The sequence below is a fragment of the Cygnus atratus genome, chromosome 8, assembly GCF_013377495.2.
Source record: "Cygnus atratus isolate AKBS03 ecotype Queensland, Australia chromosome 8, CAtr_DNAZoo_HiC_assembly, whole genome shotgun sequence".
NCBI classification, from domain to species: domain Eukaryota; kingdom Metazoa; phylum Chordata; class Aves; order Anseriformes; family Anatidae; genus Cygnus; species Cygnus atratus.
In genome coordinates this window covers 8,556,506-8,573,272 of record NC_066369.1, presented here as the reverse complement: position 1 = coordinate 8,573,272, position 16,767 = coordinate 8,556,506, and the positions used below count along the sequence as shown (strand labels likewise).

The 16,767-nt window shown below is 46.2% G+C and overlaps 1 protein-coding gene across 1 annotated transcript in view; it reads right to left on the bottom strand.

Annotated features, from left to right (window-relative positions):
• The window catches only part of LOC118243368 (regulator of G-protein signaling 4), a 33,424-nt gene that overhangs the window by 10,461 nt on the left and 6,196 nt on the right, over positions 1–16,767 (bottom strand). The window contains exons 3-4 of the mRNA XM_050712123.1: positions 15,904–16,053; positions 15,080–15,168 (exon numbers count right to left, since the gene is read on the bottom strand). Coding sequence (XP_050568080.1) covers positions 15,080–15,135 — 56 coding nt within the window. The 5' untranslated portion in view covers positions 15,136–15,168; positions 15,904–16,053. The remainder of the gene's footprint in view (positions 1–15,079; positions 15,169–15,903; positions 16,054–16,767) is intronic.

Sequence of the window (16,767 nt, the reverse complement as noted above, 5' to 3'; positions counted from 1 at the left end):
GTCTGACTATTGTTCTTGTTTCTGGGCATCAGACAATAGAAAAAGCTCCAATTTGAGTAATTTGCCTTCCAGTTTCCCATATCTCTCTCTCATCATCCATTTTGATTAACAGCCCCTTAAACATTTCCTCTTAATTGCTAAGAACGTTTTGAATAACACTGGACCACAAACCAAGCCAACATGTGCCTATTCACTGATGCTTTCCTACTACTAAAAACACTTTGAAATGTTTCATTTACCCAACTTTAGTCCATTTAATATGGATTTTATGATATTTTAACCCAAATATTGACAGCAAGTCAGATTCATTTATAAATCATTCACCACCACAAATGCCTCTGAAAAGCATCATTAGGTTTGTTGGGAAAAGTCTATTTTTCCATTAAATTATGTCAGCTGGTATCAATTATATCACCTCCTTTTCAAATGAGCCTGCTCTCATCCATACTAATAGTGTTCCTGCACTTATCAAAATGTTAATAGCTTTATGACTATATAGCTTACCACCTTGTATGGCTTTCCTATGGTCTCTTTTTATGCTAAAATGTATTAAAAATGACCATTCTTGGTCCTGAGAGCTCTTTGGCCTATTCCTCCAAGAATCTTAGTGCAGCCCCCAGGCAGGCACACACTTGCTGTATGCTCACTGAATGCAGCTTACTGGGAAATCCCCTAACGAGACAGGAGCAGTGATGGACAATATCAGCACATGAGCTAAAAGACAGTGGTTTATGTACCCCTCACTTGGGGACCCCTCACTCGTGGGCTGACCGCTTCACCTGAAAGTGCCCTAAGGTACGGGGAGGAGGCGGCAGAAAGTGAGGCAGGAGGAGGGTGGATGCGTCAGAAATTTAGAGCATCAACTCCTTTACGTACAGTGTACAGCTGAAACACTCCTCGTTCCTTCTGCGCCTTAGCAACCCAGCTGTGCAGGGACTTCTTTTCCACAGCTTTAAAAAGCCCAACTTTTAAATGTGGCTGAGATATCTTCTGCCTAGACAATTACTAAAAGATGTGAAGTTACAGGCTGCAAGGCTAAATCTTTCATAGCTGCAGATCTAGATAGAGCTGTCTTAACCTCGTGTGGACCTTTCTTCCTCCCTTCTCTTATCTTTCCAGCGGCAGCTGAGCAGGATTAGAGCTGCCACTGCACAAAGGCCCATGCCAGGGAACAAAGGCTACAGCTTTGTTCAGGAGGGCAAAGCCCAGGGGACGTTTTATCAGTGGGGTCATGGCTCAGCATCCAAAGCATGTTGCTTACTGCTCTGGTCACAGTTTAGTTGTTTAATGCTCTGAGCCTGCTCACAAAAGGCAGCTCGGAAGCAGCGAGCACCTGTCAGTGCCTGCCTCAAGGGTATGCCGGTTATTTAAAAGGTGATGTCTGACAAGTCCGCGGGTGGGGTTGCAGAACACCATGATTGCAGGCTAAAGAAACACAAAAGCAAAGACAAGCACCTGCAGCAGAGAAAGAGCATCCATACAAAAGCACTGCGTGAGGCCAGCCTGATGTGGCCCCAGCCTGGAGGGCAATTCTAAAAGGTGCCAGGTATTAAATGGATCTGTCAGCCCCGAGGCGTGCTCCTCCCAGACTGCCGGGCAGCTAGCTGAGAAATCACAAAAAGGAAGCAGTAAAATGAGATCGCACTGAAAAAACCAGCTGATCCCAGCCTGAAGTTCTTTGACCTGCGGCTTGGAGGTGAATCAGACAGAATGAAATCACAAGTAGTAAGCACACAGAGTAGCACAAACGTGGAATTACAACGCTGGGAAAATGTCACTTGCTGCAGAGGCTGACTGCACAGAAAGGCGTACAGTACATAACAGACAAGTAAAGACTACTGGAAAACAATCACTGCTCAGTGAGCTCTGTTTTGCCAGGACCTCTTGCTGTTCAAAATGTATGTTACAACAGACTGTAAATCCAAGCAGACCTTAACTCACTGTGCCACAGAAAAAAAACAGAGACGGGGCTGGGAGCAGCTACCTGTGGCACATGGTGCCCAGCCGTGCCCAGCAGCTGATGCTCACGGCTCCACGCTGAGTGACAACATTTAATGCTTCCTCATTTAGAAATGCCTGCTTTTTGCAAAGAAGAAACAAATGGTCCTGTTGTTATGCTTCATCCTTCTGAACTTCTCAGCAGAATGCATGTGGCTGAGATCTTTCTGTCTCTTCTGAAACAGTGCTTGCCCATCTGCTACTCTGCGCGCTGACTGGATGCTAAGGATGGCAGTTCCTGGCTCAGCTGGCAGGACTCCTGCAACCTGACGTCCCAAGGCACATGTGCACTTTGGCGTTTCACCTGGAAATCAGTTTTACCACAGGAAGAAAAATAAGGGCTTTGCACCTGTTTACAATCAAGCCTCAAGCACCAATAACTGGCTCTTCTAACACAGGATTGCTCAGAAACTTCCACAGGGTACGGTCTCTAAATGAAGTGATTAAAATTTAAATAAATTAAGAGATGCCAGGAAGAAATGCAGTTTCCACAGCAGTGCCTTGGCACTCGTGGCCAAGAGCAGTCCACGTGCCTAGTGATATTAAAACAAGCCTTCCTCTGTCCCTTGCTTGATGCCTGCACTGCTTTACCACCACTGGGTGGGAGCTCCCACGTCTTGCAGATACCGGAGTCAATGCCAGGCCTTGTCCAGAGGAATAATGGAGCTGAGGGTGCAGGACCAGAGGCTTTGGCAGCACTAAGGCAAGTGTGAGTGCCAGCAATGCCCTGCCACCCCAGAGGGACCACTGCAGGATGCCACACTGCCAGTGACTGGAGGAGACAAGCCCAGAGCACTTCCCTAGGGCTGGGGCATCACAGAGCTGCCCAGGTTCAGGAGGAAGCCAGGGAAGGAGGTCTGCTGGGAGTGCAACAAGCTCTTCATGTAAAGCAAGGTGCAGTGCAGACAAAAAACAACCGACTAATCATGCTGGGACTGTCAGGGATCAATATCCCTCTGGACTATCGCTGCAGAGACAAGCTAGCTCTAAAGACCAGCATGGCTCCGAAGGGAGTTGTGCTGTTCAGCACTATTATGGTATAAATTGACTGCTATCATGTACAAAGCGCTCAATATTCCGTAAGCATGGAGTGTTTATCTTATTTGTGCATCACTGGAAATTGCAAGCCTCTGGTGAGGGCAGCACTGACATATTGTGTTTCCTTGTTTTTTGCCTTTTTTTTTTTTAAACACTGCTGCAGTTCCAGACAGTCCAGCTAAACTTCACCCACAAAATTCTCACGTGAGATGGTGATCCTTGCTCAGGCAATTTCAAGGGCCAGCCCCACATGGAAAGGATTGCCAGACACAGACTTGGGCTTGTTACGGAGAAGCACCAGATGCCCAAAAAACAGCAAAACCTCCCTGGGCATTGCTAGTTCTCTCCCTCTGTCACTGAAAAAGTCTCACACCACAATCACACCACGCTCTGCATTCATATCCACTCTGTGAGACATGTCCTACCTCATCCCATCAGCAGCCCCCAGCAGTATATATGGAACCCTCCTTTGTCATAGGAGCACCAATGTCTTGGGGTGGCTATGGAGGTAAGGCCACGCTGAGGAACAGGACCATTTTGGCCATGCTGGCCAAAAAGGGGAAAGACTGGGGTCATGAGAGCTGGAAAGGAGGAGAGCAGGAGGGAGAAAAGTGGTCAGTGACGTACAGAGGGAGCAGGAGGCTATGTGAGAAGCCCTAGAGATGAGCCGTGGGAAGGAGGAGGATGCATCCCATGGCATCTGGACAAGATGATCCTTGGGAACACTGTCTGACAGCCAGGGATCTCCTGGGAGACTCAGCTGTGTCCGGAGGGAGCACATGCACGTGCTGAGCAGCCTTACTGCCCTGCAAGGGAGGCTGCAGAGCTGAAGCCAGTGCCCCGGGGCTTTGGGGCAGTGTGGTGGGACCTCTGGAAGAGCTGTGCTGGGCACAGGCCTCCTGCACCAGCCTTCTGCTCGGCAACATCTCCAATTGTCTCTATTATCTCGTGCTTGAGATCCATAATGGAGAATCACTTATGTTCTCTCTGACTAAGAGCAGCTAAAAATAGCACTAATATAACAAGGATGAGAGATGAATTTACAAAGTGGAGCAAGAAAGCCCAGAAGCCCCTCACAGTCATTACATGCTCCCACAGCTCTCGGCTGTGCTTGTCAACAGTAAATGCACTTGCTGTTTGTTAGGGAAAGAAGGAAATTGCCTAAGACAGCGCCATATGCCTGGGAGGCTTCATGGTGGAGTGATTTCTTTCTGTCTCTTCTCCTTTCAGCACTCCTCAGTGTTATCTACCTTGCAACCCCACGTTCTTCAACCCCCCGGCACCCTTCCTACCACAATACGTGGGGCTCAGCTGCCAGCAGGTATGCACAGAACATCTGGTAAGGCATCACAGCGAGCCTTGCGCTGGGAGAGAGCAGACTGATAATCTGCCATTTTCCAAATCATCGAGAAGCTACAAAGAAGCATTTTTTCCTTGTCAGAGGCAGACACTGCCCAAAACATGCATGGCCTTTTCAGGCTAACCCTCAGCTAGGGTTTTGCAATTTCCGCCCTGTGGGGAGGGCCTGTCCCCTCTGTTGTGGGCTCATTAGCAGCTCAGGCTTCGAATAAGCTCTATGGATTTGTTCTATTTTTAAATACTTTTTGATAAATGAAAAGCAGAAGCCTCGGAAGAGGAATCGGCCAAGAGCTCAGGCTACCAAATGAGCTGAATCCCTGGTGCCCACAGTCCTTCAGATGGTGTGACAGGTGCTACTCATTGCACAGTGTCTCAGCTTCAGAAAGGGAACATAGAAACAAACTGACTTGCACCACACCACACCAGCCACCTACACACCTCTCCTAAGCTGCAGGAGCTCCGAGCTTAAGCCTTATCTTTACAAAAAGGTCATTTTCCCTCACAAGTTCAGCCCTTTGAATCCAAGGGCCAGGGTGACACCCCTATCTGGTGCTCCTACCTGTTTCGCACCCATGCTGGGTCTGATCACACTCTGCTCTGCATAGTGCTGTGCAGACACTAGGCAGTCCCTGCCCCACTGTGAGGCTAATGCAAAGGAAGTGGCTAATTTAAACTCTCTGAATTGTTCTGGAGACTTTTGGGGGTGCTTACCTCTCCTGTTCTAACAGATAGGGGCTCCAGGGAGGCTATCCTGCAGTCGGAGCCGCTTTCAGAGTGACAAGCAGCTGATGCAAAGCAGGATCACAGGCAGTTTGGGGAAAATAACTTGGCTAGAGGGAGGCCTGGCTCACTCCCCCGTAGCCACAATAAAACATCTGATGTCTCCCTTCTCTGCACTTCATCACGTTCCTGCTGCCTCTGTGATTCATATTATGCAACTGATTGACTTTGCAAGATATGAGAACAAAGTGTCTCCTCGCCCTGTTCCCTGATGCGCATTAAGTGTGTTAGATTGGAAGGCCGAAGCAGAAATCAAAACAAGCCCTCGAGCCTGGTTTCTCTGCTAATCACTGGTGCTCATACACTTGCTACGCTGAGGGACTCAGCGCTACAGCAATCTAAAGGCGACATCCTGGGCATGCTTTCATTGGTCTGCGGAGCCGCTGTGTTGCAGCTTCCCCATGTGCTGTGGCACTTTCTGTATCGAGCAAAACTGTCTTCCAATAGGATTTTTCTCCTTGAGGGTTAATGAGCATCTCTTGAAGCAGCCTCTGATCAACTAGATATGAAGGACGTTAGCCAGGAGACACAGAGGCCAGCTGGCAAGACAGCTGCACCCCTATCACAAAACGTCACGGAGAAAGGACTGCAACCAAGGGCATCCCCTGCTCAAGCAGTGCCATAACCTCTGAAGGCATGGCTCAAAGTATATCTCATGAAAGCTCAGCTTGCTCCTGCTGAAGATCTTACTCCCTAGGGTCATCGTATTTCAGTTTAGTATCTGCTGCCCAGTGCCACATGCCCAGGGTTGGGCTGTCAAAGGGACTTCACACCACGATGCTCGTAATAAGACGGAGCAGGCACTGTCAGCAGATGACACCCACATCACGTACCTTCATAGGCAGGGTACATCAACACGACAGCACTGAGCTTAACAGAGTTACTCCAGTGCATGAAATCTGGTGTTGACAGGAGAGGTTTTTGCTTCTGTTTTTTTCCATTTTCCTGTATCCAGCTGCGGAGTGCCTTTATATATGGCTCCTGGATAATAGAGGCTGACTCCTGCTGTGCTGCTTTACTGCTTTTTAAACTCTGTAATATATGTGCACTTGGTCCAAAAACCATCAGTCCAGTAGGGGAGACAGGCTGGGCTCTGTCAGCAGCAGAAACCAAAGTGGGCTCAAATTTTAAAGACATTAGCTCTAAAATGCAGTTTGTCTTTGTTCTGCATGAGTCACACAAGGTAATGTGCAGCAGAGGCTGGAAGGGGAACGGAAACAGCTCTAAGAGGGGAACGATTTTTTTCTTCAGTTTACTTTTCATGTAGTCTAGAGTTGTTCATGAGTTGCTCCTTCAGTCCATAACAATATCTGCTTGATATCACAAGAAAGCAGTAACCTACCCTGAAACTCAAACTGACCAGCAGTACATGCTCTGGTGTTATTATACAGGGATATGGAAGTTATTCTCAACCGATTTTTATCCAGCTGCTAATGTATTTTCAAGAAACCTGTTTTAGTACTGGTGCAGAAACAATTTATCTCAAGCATCCTCCATGGGTGAACTACCTGGTCCAATTAACCAGAGTTTACAACTCAGTGGAGCAAACACTTTCTTCAGCACCAAGCCCGTCAGATCAGACCTCCAAAGGGCTTGAGTGGAGACATACCCCCTTCCTAATCAGTCCAGAATCTTCAAATATTCAGCCAAGGAAAAGCAGTGCTGAATGCTAGAAGCCATAGAAATGCTGAATGCTGAGCCACATGCAGGGCTCAGAAGCAGTGTAAATAGAGGCATGGCAGTGAGAAAAAGCACAGAGAATGGCAATGTGAGCAGTCCAGCACAGGGAATGAAGGGAGGAAGAGCAGCGTGTGCTATCCACACACACAGTCTGCTGAAGGTCAGTGCAGGAAGAATGGACGACATGGCTAAACTGATCCAGTTTTTACCAGGAGGAAAAAAGCCATCGGCCTGGGACCACTACGCACTGAGGAACAGGACTAGGACTACTCAGCCAAAAGCCTCAGTAAGCAGTGACAACAGGGGCAGTGCAAGGGACAGCAGGTAGCTTGGAAATCGTGACAGCTGGGGAGAAAAACAGAGGCAGCTGGGATGCAGCAGCAGAGTGAAAGGCTTGCAAGACCAACAAGAAAGATGACAGACTGCAGGAGAGGAGCAGCAGAGATCAAACAAACAACAACAACAACAACAAAGACCTGGACGTATGGTCTGGAGAACAGCGAAGACTGAGGCAGCCCAGTGCTGCTGGAGAAATGGGATGGAAAAGGTTTCTGAAGGCTGGGAACGGTGCTGGAGGTGCAGAAAACCAGGCTTGTCAGCTTGAAGCTATAAACAGCATCCTTCTCGCTACAAACAACATGGGCTAAACTCTTCAGATCTGAGAATGATTTAGGACAGTAGATGTAGGTTAGAGGACCTCTGGGTGCTGTAGAAAGCTACTCCTGGTTAGCTACAGTCTGCTCATACAGTTCAGCTGCAGGCAAGGTGATAGTGGTTTTTTTTGTCATTGTTGTTTTTAAACAAAACCTTTAACAACCAGTTGATTTTATGTACACAGAATCCCTCTCTTATAGACTCTTTTACTCAGACTCTCACACTCACTTACCCACAAGCACCACAACGTGAGTGTCCAAGGGGCTGGATGAGATCAGCCACACGTGACACAAAGTCATCAGTTGTTATGGAGTGGGTCTTTGCCTCAATAATGCCAACTTCAGCTTCCATAAATTCTAGGCCAGGCTGCAGCCCATCATCCATTTCTTCTGGTTACAACATGTCTGTTTTTCTGGTGGCCTGTCAGGAAAAGGAATGGTACGTGTTATGCTGCAAACTCATTGTCATCCTCTGGGCAGGATGTAAGGTCTTCTGCTGATGAGACCTTATCACCTGTCTGCACTGTGACCTTATCAGGATTTTTGGTCCTGCCATAAATACATTCTCCAGTTTTACAACCAGGAATGGCATCCCAGGAACAGGGTCCTGGGAGTGGTGCTCTTCACTATCAGTACTGGCCATCCTTTTAATCCTCATTCAGTTCTTTCTCCCAGTGTTTACACACGGTTCCATTCAGATGTCACTTCAACCTTAATTTCTGTCACAAATCTCTTGCACATGTTTATGTGGGATAATCAATATGTTCTGCCTTAGACATTCAGCAAGAGGTTCCAAGATGGTATTGCTCTTCAAGAAGGCTGTAGACTAGCTGGAGAGAGTCCAGAACAAAAATCGATAAGGAAAGATGAAAGAATGAGAATTTGTTCCATCTAGATGTGAGCAGATGTGAAGGACACTGGTTAATAATACATGAAGTACCTAAATGCCATGTCCATAAAAGGCTGCAGTTGCAAGGACGAAGATGATGAACTGTTCACCATGTCCATGCTGGTTAGGACAAGAAATGTTTGTCCTGGATTACAGCAAGGAAGGATTAGATGGTAGACGAGATTTTCTAGCTGTAAGATCACGAAGTACTGGACTGGATCAACTGGGGAAGGGCTTGTAACAACCACTTAGAAAAGGTCCTATGACAAACGTGCTTTGTTTCTCTCCACCTTGGAACTAGGCAAGGCCCTGGATAATAAAGCTCTCCGCATTCCTTCAGCTTGGGGTTATTCAAGAGGTGATAAAACAGAAGTCTAAAGTCCAGCTTCAACACCCACATGCAGGATTTTTGGCTAAATATTGGATACACTGCATGTCTTACTCCTAAAGATCCTGCCTGGCTGCCTCAGAGATAAACACCCAACTGCTGTTGAACAGCAGGAACCCACTGGTTCTGGGCAACTTGTCTTCAACATGGAAGGTGCAGACGCCCTTCACAATCCAGAACATTTTATTTGTACCAGACTTTGCTGCTGCAGTAAACCACACTTGCCTGCACCATCAAACCTACCAGCAGTCAGGTAACTCTCCAGCTGCAAACACTGTAAAGTCCACTGTCAGAGCCTCTCTGCAGAAGCCATGCTGGCCCAGGCACATTGGGAAAACTTTAGATATGATATTCCATTCATAAAAAAGACATTGTCTCTAACACTTCATGCCTGTGTTCCCACCTCCCGACCTCCTCCTTTTTTTTTTTTTTTCTTGAGCTGGATAGATTTCCAGGCACTCTGCAACCTTGGGGAAATATAATCCAATTTTCTGGCTGGAGAAAGCAGCTCATAGTGACCAGTCCCAAGGGAAAAGATGATATCAGTGTTTCTGAGTTTCCAGTTAATTGTGTTTACTGAAGAATACATAACATTAGAATGCCTTGAGCCTTGGCCAGGTTTGTAAAAGTAAATAAAGCCAATTCCAATCTAATGTTAGAAAACTGACCCTTGAATTATTTCTGAGCTCACTTCTTCCAGCAGCTAGAACAAACCCTGATGTGTACTATGTGAAATAAGGAGCATCAGACCCATATCTTATTATTTTAGCAAATAAACGTGTCCTTCAGAAGAGGGGAGACAAGATAGGAAAACAGCTCCTTCCTCCTAGAGTTTGTCTGGTGTCCCCTCTACAGCTCACCATGTTTCCAGTCACCTTCTCCAGAGAACCCCCTACAAAACATGATGTGTCCAGGTGCAGCAGGAGCAGAGCTGCTCCCCAAAGAAGGACTGGCCAGGAGCTGAGGATGACCAGACTGTGCCTTCAGCTGAGAGGCACCATCCCACAAGGCCTGGGCAGAGCAGGCAGCACAGAGAGCTACTAAGAGCCCATCCACAGCTCCAGGGACAGATTGAGGCAGGTGACAACCAGGAAGCCCTATCAGGAACGACAGGGGAGGGGGTTGAAGATAGGCCTACCTACACGATAGCTCAGGAGAAGATTAAAGCCCATGTCCTGAGTTTAAATATAGCTCCTGGTCCAAGGCCCAGGTGATGGTGGTTGGTGCAACCAAGAGGAAATAATGCCCGCAGAACCCTGACACTGTATCTGCTATCTGAGCCTGCTCCTTGGATGGACAGAGCTGTCTTGGACCTCCCCTTGAAGAACTATGCAGTGCTGTCTGTCCCAGGGAGGAAGACAACCAAGTTCCCCTCTGATCCTTCCCTGTCTCCTTGCTTTACCTTTTTGCTTTCTTCCTGACCATGGGGTGTCAGCTGGGGTCCTACTGATTCCTCCTGTGCTCTACAAAAACATCTTGTAAATTGCTCACAGCAATCCTAATACAGCCATTTCTGCCCAGTAGAGTCCCATTAGCCAGCAGCTCTCTCTTTAGTCTCTAATGATTCAAACCACAAAGCCATTTGTCATGCTATATCTTCCTTCCCAGTGAGTAAAAGTCAATTAGCGTTTTCAGTTTTGCTCTGAAATAGCCCTGGCTCCCTCTTGCTTCTTCATGCTACCAGGAAACCTTCTACAATAATGACTTGTTTGGTTGTCCAGTGCTGTTAAAACTCTCATCTCTGTGTATCAAACACTTTAAGCAGGAGGGACATTGTATGTGCTTAGCTTCATCCCTATGCAGCAATGGATCTACACATTTGCTTAAATTTCATGAAGGTCAATCATATGTGTTTTTGAACCACAGCCTGAGAGAAAAAGCTTGAGAAGTGCACACTTTGTACGTGTATACCTTGGGTCTCCTTTAGCAATGGCTGTCAGTCAGCTGCTGGTAATGGTTCCGATTTCTCAGCAAGACTATTATATGATGTCCAAACTTCATTCTGCCAGTACAATGTGACACAGGTTTTGTTGGGATGTTGCCTCTACGTCTGCTCCTAAAATAAAACAATCTCATTTTTCTTTAAGGTTTTTGTCGCTTGCATTTCTCTGGGGGCATCCCATACTGAATCTCTTAGAAATCCTTCTCTGGGCTGGTTTGCATGGAAGGAATAGTTCCTCCTGCGCAGTTCGTACTGTATCACCTGCTTCATATAAGCCATGGAATAATTCCTGGCCTTTGATTTCCATGGCATCAGTTCTGGTACTTCATGGTGTAAAATGTGTGCAGCACCCTGACCTTGAGTGCTCCAGTGAGTATGTTCTCCAGCATCCACTTCTCATGACTGTGTGGAACTTGTCTTGGGAAGTCAACACAGGAGGCACAAATGCAGTCTGAGTCAGTTTTTAGGAGAACAGCCGCTGTTTAGATGGGACCGAACATGTGCACAGTGAATTGTTTGTGAGGATTTTGCTCATCTCTGATTCAGCCTAGGAAGCAGCCAGCAAAAACCACCCAGCCTGGCTTCAGGCCCAGCTCACACAATTAGAAAAGTATTAGTTGAACTTAATAGGAAAATCAACATTAAGCAGATAGGAGCTGGTGCAGTTGTTAAAGACAATGTAGTGTTTTTCCCTGGCAGAAGCCCAGGCTAATGGAGGGCTTCCAGCATCCAGAGCAGCCTCCAAATGAAGGCTTAATTGGCCTCTAAAGCCACTCATATAATTACAAACACTTGTAATGAAACATGAAAAATACAAGAGACCAGGACTGTGACTCGGAGGGAAGAAATGATCTCATCTGTCTCAGGAAATAAATCAAAGCTCTTTTACCTTTTTCCTTACGTTTAACCTTCTTTCCAGCTCCTGTCTAGCCTGCAGACTCCACTCTGGTGCTCGTTTCCACGACAGTGCTGAGACCAAGGCGAAATCTTACTGCTTCCTGAAATCAGAAGCACAGAACTAAACTAATGCTTTTCCCTAGCAGCTGGGGACACCTTTCCACTCTCCCACTCTTGGTGCAGGTGCTTGGACATTGGGTGAATGCTAGAATGGACTTAGACTGCCCACTGCTGGTATGCTTGGCACAAACCTGTCAGCTGCAAAACATCTGCTTGGGTGAACGTTTTATATTTTGATTCTGTCCAACTTTAGCTAAATGACCCTCCACAATTTCTGTTTGACAGGAAGAACAGAACACAGTGTTTGTGTAGCTGCTCCCTGAAACATGCATCTCTGTCAATTACTCAAGTACAGCAGCAGCAGCTGTAGCACCTGGCCCTAGCAGATCCAGGTACTTCCCCCCTCTGGCCCCCTACCAGGGACCTGCTGCTCCTGCAAAGCGTGTCCCAGAGCAAACTGGGAAGGAATCCGAGGTAGGATTCCCTCCGTTGCTCTTCTGCATTGAGACAAAGATCAATGAAATTTGTGCCATTTGGTGCTCTACAAGTTTCTGGTTCACTGAGGACGACTCGATGGGTTGTTTGTGCTAGGACAGACTCCTAAGTCCTTCTGTGAGTTCAGGGTCTCAGAGTAACAGAGGCTAGAAGGGAGTCAGGAGCCATCTAGCCCAACATTCACACAAAGCAAGGATAGCTTTGACATTTTCTCTGCATCCTTTCTACAAATCAGATGGCATCAAGTCCAACTGAAAGGCAAATCAAACCAGGCTTGCTAGGGAGGGCCTAGAAGTTTTTTAACTTACATCAAGAAGGATTTCTTTCTACAGATACCAGAAAGACAGTTGTAACAGCACCACACCCAGCCTCATCCAGTCAGTCATGCCATCACCCTGGCTAATTAGCCCACTCAAAACTTTGCAAGACCACAGCTATATTACTTCTTTTCTTTTTTTTTTTTTTTTTTTTAAGTGTCAGTTCAAATGACATCAGATCCTTCTTCTTTTTCAATGTTGGTCATTCAGGCTAGGGACAGGAGCTGTGTGCATCTGTCACCCGTGTCTCTGTTTCCAGAACTCACAGCTGCTAAGGCAGGAGGGAAAAAACAAAATAACAACAAAGCAGGAGAAAAACCCCAGTCTCTCTTAAGGAAAGGGAAGGCATGGCACAGGGACTACCACCCCAGCCAGGACAGCAAGAAAGCAATGGCTAGTTGGGTGCCTGCCATGGGGTAGATACACACCATCGAGCACCACTTTTGTTTGGGTTGGTTTCCACCAGCCACTTGTGCCTTGAAGGCTCACTTCTCTACATGCACCTTGGTCTTCTGGCCTCGTCCCTGTGTCTCTTGATCAGGGAAGCTCTGGTGCTCATTTCTGGTGTGTCTACACATGCCCAACACGGTGTCCAGACAAAGCCGCTGAGTCCTTGCTGGTGGGGATGAGGCAAGAAATTTCCATTTTCTCCAAGAAACTAACTTTGGCTGGACTTATTCAGTATTCAGCCTTCTGTTATCTCTGTGGCATTCAGCTGCAATTAAACACATTGAGGCTTGAGCCTCGGTCAGTGGAGGACCATTTGTTTCATGTGACTAATGTTTGTCAGAAGCTTCTGTCCAAGAGTTTAAATCCTGCGTGAGCCAGACTGCGTCAAGAAATACCATAGGACAGTCTCACATCTAGCACTCGTGATCTTACAGTGCACCAGCTGGTCTGCTGAAGTATTCAAGCAAGCGGTGAGCATCCTATCCCACCTAGAAAGATGGTGGTTAATGTAAACTACAGCTTCCCTGGCACAGTCTGGGCACAGGCAGTCCCAAAGTCACACATTTTTCCTTGCTTGTACTGGCTTTTGTATCCTTTTACAGCTTAAAATGCTAAAACGTGATCAACTCATGTTTAGCTAGAGCAAGACCTGGCATGAGCTTAGCTGTTCTCAAGTGATGATAAGCAGAAGGTTCAGATAAAGAAGCCACCTTAAAAGAAGCATGCTTTGCAGGAGCCTGAGTGAGACTTGAGACAGGCTCACCTGCGTGCAAGAGGTTTTCCTCCACTTTCTGTAGGCTCAAGCCTGGGGTTTTCCTTTGAAGTTCCTGCTCTGGCTCTGCTCCAAGGAGTGGGCTGGGGTTCCTTGTTTTCAGCCCTGCTCAGATAACCATCACAGTCAATCTGGCTAAATGAATACAGAATGGCAAGCACAGAGGTGAAGCAGTGACAAATGTTTCTTCAGCAGCCATAAAAGGACTCCAGCTCACAGTCCATCTGTTTTTTGCAAGTGAGATTATGCAGGTTCCTGCACGCACTCAGTTACTAGAAAATGACCCCAGGTGCAAACATCAAGAGCGGTTTGTGTGTTTTGCCACGTCTGCACAGCCCTGCCTTGAAAGCAGCAGAAACAAAAAATAACTAGCGTGTGTACCCTCAGCTCAACCATGGACTTCTTACTGATGGAGCTGTCATTGGGAGAGGGTGACCAGGAAACCTGTGCTCTGTCTCCTGGCTCTAGATACTGGAGATTCACCAGAAGCAACAATGCGCAGGCTGGGCAGGAGTTAGGTAAGAGCATCCTGGCAATTCTCAGCAGGGACAAAAGGTTTCACTGATACCCAAGGATTTTTCCTGAGGTCTCTGGGCATGGCCATATGTCAAGCTGAGAGCTTGAAGCCTGACAAACAGTCATCACAAGGCCCGCACACCATACAGGCCGCTCCACTGTCCCTCAGGAGACAGAGCTGGGCCTGCTCGTTTTCCTGCCATGCTCAGCTGCGGCAGGGCTGTCCGGGCTGCCATTTTTTCCTGTAGCACACTGGGAGATGGAATCTCAGTGCCCAGCAGAGCTCTCACAGCCCTTCCTGTCAGCAGAAAAGTGGCTGCTCTGCCAAGGCTGCTACTGCTGTGGCCTTGCATTGTACTGCTGCCCACAAAATGAGATGGTGGCCATAGTGACTCTCCCTATCCCAGGGCCTGCTGCCCCCCTCCTGAGGCCTTTCCTGGAAAAAACCCATCTCCTCTCATTGGAGTACTTTCTAGGCAAAATATTAGCAAAAGATCAGACTAAATGTTTGACTTTAGGCATTAAAAACATATTTCTCTGTATATTGCTACTGCTGTTAAAACAAAAAACCCTCTGCTGGGATACGTCAGGCAAATCTCAGCATTATATATGAATATAAGGAAGGAAAGTGCCTGCTGCAGAATGCACACAGCACTCACGGGTTGCTTAGACTTGAACAAAAACACTGCCATCCATGCAAGGCTGTCCTGTCCCGTTTTTGAAGGGGAAAGGACGTGTCACAATTTTTCCAACAGAGGGAGCACCGTAGCCATTGCACTGCCTGCCCCTCTGAGGTGCCTTGTTTTATCACTGGAAGTTCTGGACCCCCGTACAGCTATTCTTACCTTTCTTCCAGGGGAGGTTTATCATCATTGGCAGGATCGAGGCTTAATTCGGTCATCAGAAAGCAAAGACATTAAACTTGGAGACCATTCTGGAAAAAAAAAAAAAAGTCAGCCTCAGTGACAATCTATAAAGTTAGAATGTGAAAGGCACTTGTGGATCAAGCAAAGCAATCTGAAGATCTTCACTATGAATTACAAGAAAAAAAAAGAAAAAAGAAAAAAAAAAGGCTTGTGGTCACTATGAATTGAAATGGAAATTATTTCATACATACCACGAGGACAAGCTTTACACTATCAGTTTCCATCATCAAGCAATTTGGGCTGATTTGCAACAAATGAAACGTAACATTTCTATTATACTCACTGGCTCCAGAAATGCTGAAATTATTAAATACATTTATCAAATTGACAGGGTAACCTGATAAATGATCACCTGTTTTTCCTCAACAGAGAGACTAGAATAGCTTGCTTCCTGGTACGCATACTGAAAGTGCAAATATCACATTTTCTTCATTTTGAGGAAGTATTTTTGGCAAGCTTTGCAAAACTTATTTTTGCAATTACAGTTATTCTAGCTGTGACAGGGAAGAGAAAGACAGGACCGACAGACTGTAGCAGATGAGAATTGGGTTTAGAAGTTGGTATTGAAGTAAAAGGTTGCCATGGTCAACATTTGGAAAAGTCATGGACTGTGTCAAATCAAAATGGTAATCGTGAAGCACACCGTGATGTGGGCTAAAAGCCAGACAGCGCCGAAATGGCACGTTCATTTGTCATGAGCAGAACAGCAAGGGGTGACAGTGAGGAATCCATAAAATCCATACAGCTGCATTGAATCCAGAATGAAGAGGTGGGTTCAGTTCTTTCCTTTGTTGCTGCTCACTTCTCCTGCATACCAAAACATCTCAGATTTTACCCAGATGACCATCTCCAACCCGACTTAGCAAGTTCATCAGATAAAATTTCTTGCATGGCTGAAATGAAACATAAACATAAGTACTTTACGAGAGCAGAGTTTTATCTGTACTGTGCCCAAAGCTTTTCTAAGCCTAGTTAAGATTGTAGCCCTCTGCATATTACTGTATTGAGTAACGAGATTTTTTTGAGGGTTCTTGCAAATCTGAAGAAGAAATTGGCTGGCAGTTTTGGGAAAGCTGGTGTTACCCTGATGTTTGACAGCTGAAGAATTTTGTTGCAAATTCTGATATTAACTAGGAAGAGGAGAGACTATGACTGGCTGGTGAACAGTGACAATGAGCGTCCCTGCCTTGAAGCCAGCCTCCTCACCATAGATGATTTATAACAGATTAGGAGGAGGAAACTACTACTGCAGAACCTTTATCATCTAGGAGATAAAACTGCACCAATTTACATTTTAGAATACAGCTTTTCTTAATCCTCAAATAATAGTTGAACCCTCCTGAAAAATTCCCCAGTCATTCTGAAGATTTGATAACCATTGAAATTTCACCTGGAATGATTTTTAAGTTGTATCTAATTTTAGTGGTGAGCTTCCTTTGTGTAATGGCTGAGGAGAAAAAATCAAAGTAATTGGTAGCTTTAAAATCTTCAGACGCAGTCTTCTTTTGACAGAGAGATATTTTGTAGCTCATTTTATATGTTTATATAAATATATTTTATATATTTGGTGATGACTGAGATATTTTTTCTTTTATTTGGCTTCATTT